Source organism: Hemibagrus wyckioides, linkage group LG02 (genome assembly GCF_019097595.1).
Source record: "Hemibagrus wyckioides isolate EC202008001 linkage group LG02, SWU_Hwy_1.0, whole genome shotgun sequence".
In the NCBI taxonomy this organism is placed as follows: Eukaryota; Metazoa; Chordata; class Actinopteri; order Siluriformes; family Bagridae; genus Hemibagrus; species Hemibagrus wyckioides.
Window position 1 is genome coordinate 21813258 of NC_080711.1, and position 18625 is coordinate 21831882.

At 36.5% G+C, this 18625-nt stretch overlaps 1 gene segment (V, D, J or C); it reads left to right on the forward strand.

Moving 5' to 3' along the window:
• Positions 1 to 16335: 16335 nt before the first annotated feature.
• LOC131370395 (Ig heavy chain V region 914-like) lies at positions 16336 to 16904 on the forward strand. The segment is given in 2 exon segments: positions 16336 to 16407; positions 16501 to 16904. Coding segments are annotated over 2 exon segments (351 nt in total).
• Positions 16905 to 18625: the final 1721 nt, after the last annotated feature.

An 18625-nucleotide genomic window follows, 5' to 3' on the forward strand; every position in this document is an offset into this window, starting at 1 on the left:
TCACACTTTCACTTTCTTCTATTGTAATAAAGTCGTAATAGTTTGCAGTGTTTTAAAACACAGTCACACAAAGTCTTTATTAAATAAAAAAGAAAACATTACTGAAAGAGTGTTCATTCTGAACAATTATTAATCCTTTAATAAGATTAACAAGATTTTTAACCAACAGTTGAATCAGTGTTTACTGAGTGGATTCAGGAATAATACAGCATGTTTCCAGCAGTGTGTTGTGTTTAACACACAGTCTGTTCTCACAGTGTGAGGTGCAATAATTGAAACAACTGAAGGAGGCAGCAGAGTTTAACAAATAAAGTGAAAAAAGTGACTCCACAAACTGTATTCTGTATGAGACTCATTATCAAACATCTCATTTATCATAATTTAGGAATATTTGTGTTGAATATTACCAAATTTACACTTGATATGTAGTATGATATAAAAACAGAATAGAAAATACATTCTATCCTACATTATCCCTCAGTCATTATCATGGTGATGTGAAACCTCTGGTAGGTTTGAGTTTTACAGATTAATTCATTAAGGGAATGCTTTAATTTCTTTAGCAGGTGTGAAATGTTTACATTTCATATAATAGGTTTATGTGAAATACTTAAGGCTAAAACATATTAGAGAAATCCTCTGGATTAAGGGTTTTGCTCCTTGTGGTTTATTCAAAAAGGATACGTAAAAAAAGAGAAGCAGATGCTTTATTCCATCATTCACACAAAATTCACAAGATTTAAGATTGAGATCTAATGAGTAAAGAGCAGTGATGAACCTGACAGCATGAAACACACCCAGAGTCTTACAGGAAGCTTTTTCTCATCTCAGCTGTTCATCTGTGAATGTTTTTATATCTCTAGTGGGCGTGTCATGCAAATGAAATCCTGCATTTGAACCATTTATGCTGAAACATTCAGCACAACAACATACCAGCAGTTTGTGTTCATTTACAGCAGCAGGAATCATTTTAATTCTTTGAGATGGGACTAGGCAGAGTTTTGAGCTGCTTTACTCTAGCTATCTTCATTCAATGTTAGTATTATTTATTACATTATTTAAAAAAAAAAAAAAATCTTTTACTTTCGTTCTTTTTTTAATGTTAATGTCTCCTATTCTGTTTCAGATTCCTGCAGTCAGACACTGATCCAGTCTGATCCAGTGATCATCAAACCTGATCAGTCTCATAAACTGACCTGCACAGCCTCTGGATTAGACTTTGGTAGCTATATGTCGTGGATCAGACAGGCGCCTGGAAAAGGACTGGAATGGGTTGCATATATCTCAAGTAGCAGTAGTGACATACGTTACTCCAGCACTGTTCAGGGCCGCTTCACCATCTCCAGAGACAACAGTAAGAAGCAGGTGTATCTGCAGATGAACAGCATGAGGACAGAAGACACTGCAGTTTATTACTGCGCCCGACACACAGTGATACTTCCCCTTAGACATCAGTACAAAAACACATACTTGCTATAGTCACATGACAAAGCCACTTTTTCAGAAGCTGTGGATTCATGGAGGTCAAAGAACCAAAATATTTTCATTCTCTCTGACTGACCTGTTACCACTTGCTGATTTTTACTGGATTGTTCTAAATATTTCTTTAATATATCTTAACTAATATTGATTTCCAAATTGATTGATTTGTTAAACCAATAGATTTACTATTTTTACCACTGATACTGTATCTGAGTGCTTTCTCTATTTTAAACTGTACTGATAAAAATGCTCCACTTCTGAATTCCTACTTTGTTTTTTTTTTTTGTTGCTCCAAGTGAGATGCTTTTTATTGACAGCCAGAAGATTATAATCTTTTTCTCATAAATAACTCATTCTAGTTATTGATCATTTGAAAAGAGGAATTTTATGCCTCTAGAGGGCAGTCTGTACAAACTCAACCACACAATCATTACATAAAGTGTCTTAGTACCCTGTGTTGATCTATTGTCTAATTTTATACAAATAAATGCCTGATTAAACCTTTATACGAAATGTAAATTTCTCTGCATACTTTAGTTTTTTCTTTCATTTAGAGAAAGTATTATTAAAAATGATCTAAAGTAAAGTGGATAATTACAGGCTTCTCCGATTCTAATAAATAGTGAGAGTGAAACATTTAGTTGTTGCTTTTCTACACAGAACCTTATAATCATCCACTCATCTATACAGTGAGCAGCATGTGGTTGTGGATTGAACACCTCCATAGTGGTCATGGACACTCCCTATTCAAATAGAGTCGTGTATAAACAGCATGTTCTTGACTGCTCTAGTTTCCAGTGAGCTCTGTGATAGATAACACTCCCATACACTTTAAATCTGGGTGAAGCAGAACTCAGAGAAGGATGATTTTAGGACAGTGTATTTTACTGATACTCATTTCATGTAAGTTTATGTTTTTTTCTGTTGTGACTAATAGCATTATATCATTATAAAATAACATTACCTAGTTCTACTCTTCTCTTCCAGATTCTTATGGACAGTCCCTGACCTCCTCTGCTTCTGTGGTGAAGAGACCTGGAGAGTCGGTCACTCTGTCCTGTACTGTCTCTGGATTCTCAGTGAGCAGCTACTACATGTACTGGATCCGTCAGAAACCAGGACAAGGACTGGAGTGGATCGGGCGTATTGATGGTGGCACTAGCACTATATTCGCTCAGTCACTGCAGGGCCAGTTCTCCATCACTAAAGACACCAGTAAAAACATGCTGAACCTAGAAGTGAAGAGTCTGAAAGATGAAGACACGGCAGTTTATTACTGTGCACGAGACTCACACTGACACAACAGACTCCAGAGCTGTACAAAAACTTACACAAGCACGTCCTCATGAGCTGTAAATATTCCCTCAGCAGGAAGCTGCACCCCAGAGACATTTATTATGCAGAACAACATCCATTCACACTCAGCACTCAGATCTTCTTTATTCCAATCTAATTTAGCAGTTATTAATATTAATCATAATAATCCCCATGTTATGTATCACATTTACATTATGATGTCTTTTATTATTTGACTTGAGGCAAATCAGCTCTAGGACAATGATTCTGATGACTAGTTGTGACTATATACTGTACTATTCATGCTTTTATTCCTCCTTTGTGATAGCAGCTGCAGGAACACTACAGGTAAATGATTAATTTCCTGAATTTAGAAACACAGAGTCTGTTCAGCAGCACAGAATCTGACAAGAGATCACGTGATATGTACATGTTTTCTGCAGCATCATTACTACAAACTCCTAAATATGAAAATCAGCAGCACACTTGTTTTCAAGAAGGATTCATGAAACTATGGAATCTAACAGCTGAAAGATGTTCATGTAAATTCACCCATATATATATATATATAATCAGCCTATTGCTCACCCCAACTTCATTTCACACGACTGAATAAAAGAGCTTGATGATGGAGCTGATGGTTTCTCAATACTACATCTTTGTTATAATGTTAACCAAAGGTACCTGAGACTTCTTTACTGTATATTTCTTCCATCAGAAGAAATATCAAGTTAATTTTAATTTTAATCTTTACTTATTTTGATTTACATATATTAATCTCACTTATCTTAATATGTGCTTCAGGAATATAATTATGAGTTATCAGCCATGACAAAAGTTTACCAGAAGTATAAAATAGTATATATAATGACCTCATCTAATGTCCATGTTTCTAGCAAATTCGAGAAAGGAAAGCAGGTCAGAAAGGTCAGTCAACATGGCCTGCGTATATATGTCCTCACTAACTATATAGGGAGCTAGGAACAGAGTATGCCTTGAGCATAGGAGAGAAGAAGGGCATAACAGGCCACAGATATGAAAACAATAAGATATGAGACTCATATGACAGCATGAGGGTGCAAAACAACCAGAGTTAAAATTAGAAGCAAAATTCATACACAATATACAAACATAATGCAGAAGCACGGTAAAGGCGGACATCACAGAGTGATGAGAAGCTAAAGAGATATGATGCTTATGTAGGCCCGTAAGCTGTGTATAAAAAATTCTATTTTTTTTTTCCATTCTAGTGGCTGGTAATAACTAAAACAAGTGAAAAAACGGCAAAAGCACCGAATGGCAGTCGAGCATAGATGTGAGGTACAGGTGAAATATGCATGAATTATGGGAGGGAAATAAACTAAAAACTAGACCAAACTAACCTAAATTAAACTAAACAAAACTAAACTATAAACAGAGCAAATAAGTTAGCCACTAGGCAATAAGCAAAACTAAGCAAGTAAGTAAATAAGGATAGCACCATCCCTTAAGAATTGGGGAAATTAATTAAATGCCAGGCAACCACAATGATCCTCACAAAGCAAGTGCACAAGTACACAAGTGTATAGGATACAATAATAATAAATACATTCCTATGGTGTATTTAGTAATACCTAAATTTTAGCAAATACTAACACTTGTTAAAGCCGAACTATGATAAACAGCCCTAGGCCTGACTTAAAGGCCAGCAGTTGGTATCCACAGGGTCATCAGTATAGATAAACACTAAAGGGAAGGAGGGGTTGTTATTATAGGGCATATTAATTAGCAGAAAAAAATTCCTTACGTCAAAACACTTATGAAACAAATAGGAGGCGTAGCAATAGGAGGGGTAAAGATACCAGTACAAACAGAGGGGGTTTTTGTACGGGGGGTGTGCACTTGACCACATCAGGCCTGAAGCTGTGTATTTTGAGTGCCAGTTTCGGTGTTATTGTTTTTTGCAGTAAAGCCGGTTGCTTCTTCTCAACCACGCCTGGAGAAGTTTCTTTATTTTATTTTTATAGATTAGTAAAGTTTTGTAAGTATTTGGTAATAATGGGTAATTAGAGAAGTCTTCAGAACCACCCTGTAATGTGTCCACTCAGAGGGGGACATCTTCCAGATTATTTTCCAGATTATAACTGTGCACGAGAGTTACACTTTTATTCCTCCTATTTGTGATTCCAGCTGCAGGTACACTTCAGGTCAGTGGATAATTTCCTAAATTTATAAACATAAAGTCTGTTCAAAAGCAAATAATCTGATTAGAGATCAAACGAAATGTACATGTTTTCTGCAGCATCATTACTACAAACTCCTAAATATAAAAATCATCTGTAGGGGGCAGCAGCACGCTTGTTTTCAAGAAGGCTGCATGAAACTATGAAATCTAACAACTGAAGGATGTTTATGCAAATTCATCCTGTTATATAAAAAATCAGCCTGTTGCTTTCCAGTTTGTGTCACACGACTGAATCAAAGAGTTGATGATGGGGCTGAGGGTCACTCAATACTACATCTTTGTTATAATGATAACCAAAGGTACCTGAGACTTCTTTACTGTATATTTCTACCCTCAGAATATCTTGAGTGTGTTGATGATGATCTTTGATTGTTACGTTTTATCTGCTAGGTGTCAGCAGTGATGAGATCAGACTGGACCAGTCTCCTGCTGTGGTAAAGAGACCTGGAGAAACTGTGAAGATCTCTTGTAAGATAAGTGGATATTCAATGACAAGCAACTACATACACTGGATAAGACAGAAACCAGGGAAAGCTCTGGAATGGCTTGGCCGGATGAATACAGGCAATAATCAAGCAATATATGCAGAGTCTGTGAAGAACCAGCTCACCTTAACAGAAGACGTCTCAGCAAGTACACAGTACTTAGAGGCCAAGAGTCTGAGGACAGAGGACACTGCAGTTTATTACTGCACCCGACAAGCCACAGTGACTGGAGCTGAGGAAGCAGCTGTACTAAAACCAGACAAACATTTTCACAGAGTTTATTTTAAACAAGTCACATGTACTGTTATCATTTATCTATTATGTTCTATGATTATTAAAAAGAAAAATTATATTTTATTTACAATTGATTATATTACAATAATCTTTTTTTTTGTATTCGAGTGCCGGCTCCAGAGTCCATCCCAGGAACACTGAGTGTACAGCCTGGACATGTTACACATTCACACACTCCTTCACATTTAGAAAAGACAAATCACCTGCTGATTCAATTTCTTGAAGCACATTATTTCAGACTTTTGAATATGAAAGAAGATGAAGTATAGAGAATAGTTTCACTGTTGAGTTGTTGATAGATATTAGATTTCAGCTTTGCCTTCTGTTCACTAGAGATTACAATTCTTCTTCAGAATTTAAAAACACCTGATCTAGAATCTTCTCAGCTATTTCTCTCTGGATTCATCAGTTAAAGCCTCTAGAGTGCAGACTATACCAGAATGAACATCATGTTCTATTGAACGGTTTGATTATAATGTTAAATGTAGTTCATGCTGTTCAGAAAACACTGCAGTATTTCACCATGTCAGAGTCAAATATAGAAGCAGTTACTCACAGCAATTATTATTAAGTTCTCAAAAACATAAACCAGGAAATTTGCAGAATCATTTCTGTGTTAATGTAATTCTCTAGAGTCTACACATGACTGATAATGACATAAAGGATTGTTTATCTAATTATTATTATTTTCATGTATTATGGCAGAGATTCAGATGAATTTGAGGGAACTGGAAATGGAGCAGTTTTCAACAGGTGAATTATTTTCCACATTAAATTGATATTGATTAAAACAGGGTGTGAGTGTGATTAACAGCTGCAGAGCTGCACTCAACACAGCCTCTCTGGAATGTTTATGCAAATCTGCATCTCCTCTTGTAATATTAGCAGCGTGCTGATCTAGAGAGGAAACACTTCTCATTAGTCTTCCTTCAACACAAACATGTTAGCTTCAGCTCCACTGCTGCTGCTGGCTCTCGCCCCCTGTGAGTGTTTGGATTGAAGCTTTATTATTTCATCTGATCCTTTCAGTTGGACATGTCAACCTTTTCTTTTTCTCTTTTCACAGATGTGTTCTGTGCTACTGAGCTCATCCAGCCAGACTCACTGCTTATAAAGCCAGGAGAGACTTTAACCATCACCTGTAAAGTGTCTGGAGCTTCTATCACTGATAGCAGCAGCCACTATGGAACAGCTTGGATTCGACAACCTGCAGGAAAAGCTTTAGAATGGATCAATATAATTTATTATAATGGGGATATTCATTAGAAAGGTTCACTTAAAGACAAGTTTGTCATCTCTCGAGACACTTCCAGTAACACTGTGACCTTACGGGGACAGAACATGCAGACTGAAGACACAGCTGTGTATTACTGCGCTCGTGACTCACAGTGAGACAGAATAGTGGATTCCTCTTATAAAAACCTTATGAGACATGTTACACACATCCTCACAACAAGCTGTAGTGCTGCACAAAAGCCTCATCACAATTCACTTTTCTAATTAAATAACAACTACATTTTACTGATTAACTAATCCCCCAATTACAAACACTTCAGCCTAGATATGCTCAGTTCATAATTATTATGAAAATGTTGCTGTTTGAAATGAAAAGCATCTGAATATCCAGGTAACATTCCATCTGTTTTACATTTTGAAAGCAGTTTTTACTTCAGATAACTGAGTTCAAATGATACTCACAATAATTCCTCCAATAATTTTGATTCAATACACGACACAGAGAGAGGTACTAGAGGAACAAAACACGTCCACACATGCTACTGTATCCCATCACCCTGTCATTGATTAGTTTCCTATATCATGCCTCCAAGTGTTTTATTCCTGACTCAATCTGTCACTGAGCTCTTCTGCTTCTGTTGTATTTTAGATAAAAGACCTAGTTTCTAATGTTTGTTGCCTTGAGAGGGCAGTCTGTGTGAATGAAACCATCTTTAACTGCTCATTATTACACACTCAGCTTCAGTTACAGTGATACACAGTGATGGATTAAAAAGACATGAGATCTAATGAGTAAAGAGCAGTGATGAACCTGACAGCATGAAACACACCCAGAGTCTTACAGGAAGCTTTTTCTCATCTCAGCTGTTCCTCTGTGAATGTTTTTATATCTCTAGTGGGCGTGTCATGCAAATGAAATCCTGTATTTGAACCATTTATGCTGAAACATTCAGCCCAACAACATACCAGCAGTTTGTGTTCATTTACAGCAGCAGGAATCATTTTAATTCTTTGAGATGGGACTAGGCAGTGTTTTGAGTTACTTTACTCTAGCAATCTTCATTCAATGTTAGTATTATTTATTTCATATAGACAAAAATATTGATATATTTTTCATTTTTACTTTTATTTTTACTTTGTGTGTTCTTGCAGATTCCTGCAGTCAGACACTGACCGAGTCTGATCCAGTGATCATCAAACCTGATCAGTCTCATAAACTGACCTGCACAGCCTCTGGATTAGATATTAGTAGCTACTGGATGGCTTGGATCAGACAGGCGCCTGGAAAAGGACTGGAATTTGTTGCAACTATCGAGTATGATAGTGTTAGAAAGTTTTACTCCAGCAGTGTTCAGGGCCGCTTCACCATCTCCAGAGACAACAGTAAAATGCAGGTGTATCTGCAGATGAACAGCATGAGGACAGAAGACAAGCTGGGGAACAATAGTCTGTTTCGGGTGGGGAAGAAAGGAAAAAAATGGGGAAGAGGGGAAGAAAGAAAAAAGAGAAAAAAGAGAAGAATAGAGAAGAAAAGAAAGAATGGAAGAAAGCAAAAGTGAGACAGAGTGCCACGTGTGATTTATATGCACCTGTTTTGTAAATTTTTTTTAAAAATGTGCTTTTTACAAAAAAATCACAAATTCACACTGACCCGGTTGGAATCCCACCTCAGACAAGGATTAAATTAATTAATATAATTTAATTCAGTTTTGAAATGGCAGCTGTTAGTCTACAGAAACATTCCTGTTGACTTCGATTATTTAATTATATGTAAAATATGGCTTCTCAGTACAACCTACTGTTAGAAATATTGTCTTTTTTTTTTTACATAGATGAGAATAATACAGAACAAAACACACACCATAACAATGTACATAAGTGCTAAATTATTATAAAATATTAACAAAGTATAGAAATCTATAAACAAAAAACTACCAATATTTATATTATTAAATATATATGTTAAAGCACACACCTAAATATGCAGTAACCTCCCAAAACTTATAAATAATGATTAAACAAAGAATACATTCAAATCAAGTCAAGTCAAGAAGCTTTTATTGTCCTTTTGACCACATATAGCTGACACAGTATACAGTGAAATGAGACAACGTTTCTCCAGGACCCTGGTGCTACATAAACAACACAACAACATATAATTACAAAACACCACAGAGCTAAGGACAGAAACAGTGCAAGACAAAAGACTTGGATAATGTGCAAATACAATTCAAATAATACATCACATGTACCCTAACAATAAATACAAGTGACAAATTATAAAATAGCAATATATTAAACTATAAACAAAAAAGAAAAATGCTATTTAAACATCAAATATTTAAATATAAAATATACATAGAACTTTGTAAGAATACAAGCACTATATGCAACATATCTATATTTTCTTTATTTTTTGAGCACCTGCTATTTTGTCATCGCCTCTGTCACTGGACAATAAATTCTGGCCATGTCCTGGCTATGTCCAGTTGCTGATGTCCTAGAATGACCACTCTTTCTGCAAGTGTCGGCCTTCCACTCACCTAATGTATAGCACAGGTGGTTGAAATGCTGTTGGAGGAACATGGCTTGGCTGATGGACTATCATGTAGGGTGGAGTGCTGCTGGGCTGGGGAGTGCTGGTTGCTGAGGCTCCAGGGTCCATGTCCAGGGTCCGAATGTGGGTTCGGCGTGGGGACCATGCTTGATAGAAATGCTGGGCCCATTGGGAACAGCACTGGCTTGCGCCAGTATGCCTAAAACAACATGATGAAAAAAATAATCATTAGCAGTCTACGTATATGGCAGTAGAATTTAAGCAATGGGTAAAGAGTTTAGGTGAGATATTTCAGATATAATATACTGAGATATTTACATACCAAATTCTCCTCAATAACTTAAGTGGTAGAATCTGAAAAAAAGTGATGAGTGTCCACAGGCCTGCACTGGACATTTACTTATCTGTAACATTAAAAAAACACTGTCAGTTGGCACGCAGCCTATAGATTTCATGTTATGGCTTCATGTCTTTTCTATGCATACCTTCTGCTGAGAAGCAGGTCTGTCCCCAGCTGCAGAGGGCCACACACCTGTGCTGGAAAACTGCCATGGCCTTACGAGATTTTTGAGGCTTCTGTAGTCAAAAATCTGTGAAAGTTAAATTCGGCATGTTGAATTGAATAATAATTAAATCATAATATACAATAATTAAATGAAAAAAAACGAACATGCAATTGACTATCGTTCTTCAGGTAGCGCCATAGGATTTGACTATTGTTTAATAGCTCTTCTGGGAGCTACTTTAAACTATTTAAATGAAGACTTAAAAAAAATATATTGTGGAATTAAGTTACATTAAACATGCAGCTTTCTTTTTGGGAAGCTGAGCTCACTCAAAAACACCCCTTCAAATAATTGAGTTTTGGTGTTGTTTTTAAGTGTTTGGCCTCCGAGAAGTCTGACAGCTAAAATAACTAAGCAGAAAAATCCTCCTGTAATTAAAAGCAAGCTGTTAAGAGAAAAACTAATCTAAAAACAGCAAACTGCATATAAAACCTCCGCTGGTTTCCAACAGAACGTCTACCTTTCCAACATGGCGGAGGAATTGACGTGTCTGTATACAAATCACAGCGGCGCCCTCTACTGCCTCCTGATATAAGTGAATAGGACAAGCTGTTATGACAGGAAAGTGTATTTATTAACCATTTATTATCAGATTTTATCGAAACACATTCATCATGCATTATTACCTTAAATAATGCTTAAATAAAATATTAAGAATATAACGCGCCATGTTGTTGTTTTTTGAAAGTCCCGCCCCTTTTTGTGGTTTTCATTTAAAAGTCCAGAGCGCGTGCTTGCGTCATCTAGAAGGCTTTTAAAAGAGATTTCAAAAGAAAACGACGGAGACAGCGACACTGCGGATTACCTGGAGATATTTCAAGGATAAACAGCAGATTTTCTTGGAGAGAAATGATGGATTTAGGTAAGTATCTTCCCTTCCTAGGTAGATGGACAGGCCGGGGCCTGGCCTGCGCCGCCGGGATGCTCGCGCTCACCTCCGCGGGATACTGCGCGTATCGCTGGCTGAAGAGGAGCAGCGATCTTCAAGCTGCTGAACTTCAAGCTGCTCACGGTGAGAAAAGCTCACTTTTTACTCAGTCTGTGTGTTTCTAATCGCTTTAGAACTTACAAAGAGAGTGTGTGTGGAAAATGAATGACTTTCATCGGTACAGAGGACAAACAGGATCAAATCTCCTTTGTAGTTTAGCTGACAGAGCTAGCCGAAAGCTAAGGCGCGTGACTGAGCTAACATTAGCCGGCGATGCTACATGGCTCATATCAAGAGCATTTTAAAGTATAAAAGTGATTATTGTGTGGATTAAAACATTTCGAGGCACAACATCATGACTTTTAGACTTTTAGAAATAGTCTTGAAATTTTATGAAAATAATCAAGTACAGGGCGGAGTCACGAAGCCTGACATGAAGTGGAGTTACTGTTAGCACCGGGATTATTATTATTATTATTATTATTATTATTATTATTATTCTTGTTGAAGTGTTTTATTTCTCTTCTTGGTCTCGGCATTGTTTCTTCTGATGTGTTAATAGTTAGAGTGAATGTTGTGGTAATGAGTGAGTTCCTGTTAGCGCATCATTGTAGCAGCTGTAAAGAGTCAGTCCCTCACCAACTCGCCTTTTTATTTCCCTTCCTCTTCAATAAGACTCGTTTCTCCTTACTGATCACTAATATAACCCTCTGATTAAAGACATGAAGGGGATGAGAGAGTGTCTTCTTGAAATATTTTCTTTCCTACATGAATGTCAGTTTCCACTGATGAAATTTGTCATCTCCGTGACATACTGATGTGGTTAAATGTGTCAAATGTTTTCCAGGATCTGTTGTTGATGATGTGGAGGAAGCCGAGACCACCGAGGTATGTGTCAGGAAAAAAGGACTAGGATTAATATATTATATACTACAATATCAAATGTATTAGTTTTTCATTTTTAACTGGTGTGTGTGTGTGTGTGTGTGTATTAAGGTCACTGATCCAAGCGTCCAGCTCCTTTGCTCTGAACACGACCCTCAGATGTCAGCTGATGCCCTGGTAATTTTATATTTCTGTTATTTTTAGTGTATTCTTTAGGTGCTTTTGGTTGAAACAGCAAATTTTAATCTTTGTGCTTTATTCAGGTCACTGAGATAAATATCCAGCTCCGGAGCACCAGCCTTGACCCTCAGAAGTCGGCTGTCATTCTGGTAATTTTATATTTCAGACATTTTTCAGTGAAATGTTTCTCGACCTTTTTGTTTTTGTTTTTGTTTTTGTTTGGCCTTGTCACTGTCCATGCTTGTAAATCCAAATATGAAGTAATTCTCGCTGGATAATCCTCCTCTTGGGAATTTCTTTTAAAGACGACGCTTGTAGCCACTCAGAATGTTTGAGTTAGTTTACAGTAATTTACATTTAACTCTCACATACAGTGAACTCTATGAACTCATATCTCATGATATGAACCATTTAATCAGCTTGTATCACTTTTTTATTCGTGAAGTTACAGTAGTCACAGAGGTATGTGTCAGTAAAAAGTAGTACAGATAAAATATTATATACAACAATTTAAAATATATTAGCTGTTCATTTCTAACAGGTGTGTGTGTGTGTGTGTGTGTGTGTGCACTGTATTAATGTCACAACTTCCTTCACTTCTGAGATTCTACTACGCCTGCCTCGAGCGCGTCCTTACAGACCTGGCTGAGCAAAATTGATTGTGCCAAAAACAACTGCAATAAAAAATGTAAAAAGTACATATTAATCAAATTTCTCTAAAAAATCTCAAGAACAATTACACAAAGTACAACGATAGATGCTTTAAACAAATGTGTGAACTTACAAGATGCAGATATGCACAGCACCAGGAAATAAACAAGCAGCATGTTTGCTCTTGAGGCTGTACTGGTGGGATCTGCTCTTTGGTCATCAGGCTTTATTGAGGTGTAGTCAGGGACAGAGTTTATATAATGTTAGCGCACGCAAAATGGCTCTTTTCCTGTTTTGGTGTACAGGTTGAAGGGGCTGCTGGATATAGCTGTGATATTTCCTAATGTAATAGGTAGACTGTTTTTTTTTTTACCTTAAACATCTTGTGTATTATACAATAATTAGAATCAGGAATTTATTTAACATCAAAATATAACATTTAGATATCTGGTAGCATTTCATTTGCATTTATCGAGAAGCCAAAATGCCAATGATCTTATGTTCATCATAATTTGTTGTCAAAGGTTGTAATTAGTTATAAATTCTTTTCATAGAGGATTTTTAGTTATTGTTAGCTAAGCAGGTGTGTTGTATTTCTGTTAAAATTATACAATGTCTGTAAAATCAGATTTACATTTTTTTTTTAACAAAACCCTCATTCCAGGATACAGTATAAATTATTATTAAATTATAATTCTCTACTTGTTTGTTTTTATGCCTCTAGATGTCAGTCTTTGTAAAGAAGCCCTTCTCAGTATATTTTAACACATTCAGCATCTCTCTCTTTAAACACTCTAATCATTCTCCAGCTTCATTTAACTCAAATAACAGATAATTGCTTTTTTGGGACTCTGCAAAAGTGATCTATATTTAACAACAATATTCAGTTTATTTTATAAATTTTACAGTTATACTCATTTTTGGGGGTTTTATAAAATATTTAGAAAATAAATGATAAATGAGCAGGATCAGGAAAGTTTGTGTATTTATGCTTAGCACAGTGCAATAATAATTCAATACAAGCAGCAGGAGTGTTAGGGCACACTAGAAAATACCACAAAAATAACAGTTAATGACCTGAAAATGTGAAACATACAGTAAGCTTCGTCTCGGCTGTTCATCTGTGAATGTTTTTATATCTCTAGTGGGCGTGTCATGCAAATGAAATCCTGCATTTGAACCATTTATGCTGAAACATTCAGCACAACAACATACCAGCAGTTTGTGTTCATTTACAGCAGCAGGAATCATTTTAATTCTTTGAGATGGAACTAGGCAGTGTTTTGAGTTACTTTACTCTAGCAATGTTTATTCAATGTTAGTATTATTATTTGTTATAAAGAAACATTTTAAGTATTTTATTACTTGCTTTTTTAACATTAACACAAATGTTTATGTACTTGCAGATTCTTGCAGTCAGACACTGTTCCAGTCTGATCCAGTGATCATCAAACCTGATCAGTCTCATAAACTGACCTGCACAGCCTCTGGATTAGACATTGGAGGCTACTGGATGGACTGGATCAGACAGGCGCCTCGAAAAGGACTGGAATGGGTTGCAACTATAACATCTGACAGTAGTAGCAAATATTACTCCAGCACTGTTCAGGGCCGCTTCACCATCTCCAGAGACAACAGTAAGAAGCAGGTGTATCTGCAGATGAACAGCATGAGGACAGAAGACACTGCAGTTTATTACTGCGCCCGACACACAGTGATACTTCCCCTTAGACATCAGTACAAAAACACATACTTGCTCTAGTCACATGACAATCCCCCTTTTTAGATTCCTGGAGGTCAAAGAACCAAACTATTTACAGTGTCTCTGACTTACATGTTACCACTTGCCGACTTTAACTGATTGTTTGGACATTTACTGTTGTTAGATTACTTAATTCAATTCTAAATTTAGGCAAAGAAAAAATAATACAACACACACAACATGAGGTCCAGACAGTATAAAATTTTTCTCTACATGCTGTTTTAATCACAGAAATATTTCACAGTGTGACAGAGTGAGAACTATGGAAACATTTTAAAATCATTAAAAGTCATTTACATACTATACACCAACATTTATCTTGCATATTGAGTCTTAAATAAATACAAACAAATTTAATCACCAAGGAACATTTCCATTGTGATTATTAAAACCTGCAGAACACCATCATAACAATATGTAAATGAATATGCAAAATGTTCCCCTTACAGCTACATATAGAGAAATATCAGCCACGGTCACTGTGGGCTCTGGAGAGTTTAGCACTGCTTTTAGATAAAAGATGTTCCTTCCAGTTCTGCTGCTGCTGGCAGCTTCATCCTGTGAGTTTCACTTCAGTAATGAACTCAGAGCTGCTAATAAATTACTGCAGTTATAACCTACTGTACATATATTTTTGATGTACCCTTAATTTTGAAGAACGCTGATTACATTCTACACCAAAAACCCCATATATTTAAATGCAGACTTAAATATAATATAGATCATCTATACAGTGAGCAGCATGTGGTTGTGGATTGAACACCTCCATAGTGGTCATGGACACTCCCTATTCAAATAGAGTCGTGTATAAACAGCATGTTCTTGGCTGCTCTAGTTTCCAGTGAGCTCTGTGATAGATAACACTCCCATACACTTTAAATCTGGGTGAAGCAGAACTCAGAGAAGGATGATTTTAGGACTGTGTATTTTATTACTACTCATTTCATGTAAGTTTATAATTACTAGCATTATAATCATTATAAGATAACATTACCTAGTTCTACTCTTCTCCTCCAGATTCTTATGGACAGTCCTCAGCTTCTGTGGTGAAGAGACCTGGAGAGTCCATCACTCTGTCCTGTACTGTCTCTGGATTCTCAGTGGGAAGCATATTCACTCAGTCATTGCAGGGCCAGTTCTCCATCACTAAAGACACCAATAAAAACATGCTGTACCCTTGAATAGCTTGTCATCATCATCTCTATCGAAGTAGAAGTTTTGTCAGTTTGCTTTTCTAGAGCATTCAGGCAAGAAGAAAAGACATCAGCAGAGATGTTTGAGAAGCAACTGTTGTTGCCCATAAATCTGGGAATGATTATAAGACGATTGACAAACAGTTTGAATTATCCTAGAATTTAAGAGTGTACTTTCTTTTTCACAAAAACTATATATATCACATCCAATGTTTTATTCCAGGCATAACATATCTATTAGCATGAATTGTATATCACTGGTAAATACACACAGTTCATTTGTTGGTTAGAGAGCATAAGAAAAACTCATTCTTTATGTTCATGGAGGCAGATGAATGCTATAAATCACAATTATAGGTGGATTACAGCATGAATACTGTAGAAAGGCATGGTTACACAAAAGAGTTAAACAAAGGAGTTTTTCTCCCCATTATAAACCCACATATCCTCCATCAGATGAATCTCCTCCTCATGATTTAAATACATTTCAGATACATTCTCCTCCCATCATCAGCAGATAAGCAAATCCAAGCATCAGAGCTGGATCTCACTCTATTTATATGATGTGATGGTGTCTGTTAAACTTTGGAGAACAGAGAAGACTCCAGTACAAACAACACACACCATGTTCTCTACATCTCTACTGCTCCTGCTGGCAGCTGCTTCTTGTGAGTGCTTTATCAAATTCTTTCATTTACGAGATGAAGAATAAGGGTGCAGCAGATATTGTGTGAGATATCACCATGTGTTTTCCTCCACAGATGTACATGGTGAGGAACTGACTCAGCCTGCTTCCATGACAGTCCAGCCAGGCCAGAGTCTCTCCATCCACTGCAAGGTTTCATATTCAGTTACGAGCTATGGTACAGGTTGGATCCGACAACCTGCAGGAAAAGCTCTGGAGTGGATTGGATACATCAATAGTGGTGGGAGTACTTATTACAGTGACAAACTGAAAAATAAGTTCAGCATCTCCAGAGACACTTCTACTAACACAATAACAATTGGAGGACAGAACATGCAGACTGAAGACACAGCTGTGTATTACTGCGCTCGTGACTCACAGTGAGACAGAATAGTGGATTCCTCTTACAAAAACCTTATGAGACATGTTACACACATCCTCTCAATGCAACTAATAAATCATCTCAGTCACACTTTCACTTTCTTTCACTGGAATAAAGTCAGAATCGTTTGCAGCATTTTAAAACACAGTCACACAAAGTCTTTATTAAATTAAAAAGAAAACATTACTGAAAGAGTTTATTATAAGTTTATTCTGAACTATTATTAATCCCTTCATTTTACAGGATTTTTAACCAACAGTTGGAATCAGTGTTTACTGAGTGGATTCAGGAATAATACAGCATGTTTCCAGCAGTGTGTTGTGTTTAACACACAGTCTGTTCTCACAGTGTGAGGTGCAATAATTGAAACAACTGAAGGAGGCAGCAGAGTTTAACAAATAAAGTGAAAAAAGTGAATCCATAAACTGTATTCTGTATGAGACTCATTATCAATCATCTCATTTATCATAATTTAGGAATATTTGTGTTGAATATTACCAAATTTACACTTGATATGTAGTATGATATGAAAACAGAATAAAAAATACATTCTATCCTCCATTATCCCTCAGTCATTATCATGATGATGTGAAACCTCTGGTAGGTTTGAGTTTTACAGATTAATTCATTAAGGGAATGCTTTAATTTCTTTAGCAGGTGTGAAATATTTACATTTCATATAATAGGTTTATGTGAAATACTGAAGGCTAAAACATATTAGAGAAATCCTCTCAAAGTCTACTGGATTAAGGGTTTTGCTCCTTGTGGTTTATTCAGAAAGGATACGTAAAAAAGAGAAGCAGATGCTTTATTCCATCATTCACACAAAATTCACAAGATTTAAGATTGAGATCTAATGAGTAAAGAGCAGTGATGAACCTGACAGCATGAAACACACCCAGAGTCTTACAGGAAGCTTTTTCTCATCTCAGCTGTTCCTCTGTGAATGTTTTTATATCTCTAGTGGGCGTGTCATGCAAATGAAATCCTGCATTTGAACCATTTATGCTGAAACATTCAGCCCAACAACATACCAGCAGTTTGTGTTCATTTACAGCAGCAGGAATCATTTTAATTCTTTGAGATGGGACTAGGCAGTGTTTTGAGTTACTTTACTCTAGCAATCTTCATTCAATGTTAGTATTATTTATTACATTATTTTAAAAAAAACATCTTTTTCTTTCGTTCTTTTTTTAATGTTAATGTCTCCTATTCTGTTTCAGATTCCTGCAGTCAGACACTGATCCAGTCTGATCCAGTGATCATCAAACCTGATCAGTCTCATAAACTGACCTGCACAGCCTCTGGATTAGACATTAGTGGCTATTACATGTCTTGGATCAGACAGGTATCTGGAAAAGGACTGGAATGGGTTGCATATATCTCAAGTAGCAGTAGTGACATACGTTACTCCAGCACTGTTCAGGGCCGCTTCACCATCTCCAGAGACAACAGTAAGAAGCAGGTGTATCTGCAGATGAACAGCATGAGGACAGAAGACACTGCAGTTTATTACTGCACCCGACACACAGTGATACTTCCCCTTAGACATCAGTACAAAAACACATACTTGCTACAGTCACATGACAAACCTACATTTTCAGAACCTGTGGATTCATGGAGGTCAAAGAACCAAAATATTTCGATATATTATCACTTGGTGACTTTTACTGCATCTAGATTGTTGTGATCTTTATCAGGACATTCATACTGATAAAAGATAATGAAATTATTTCACAATATATACTGTACTATGTTTTCAGTCATATGAAAAAGAAAGTACAGACTCTTGAACCCTGTGGGTTTATGTATTATGCTA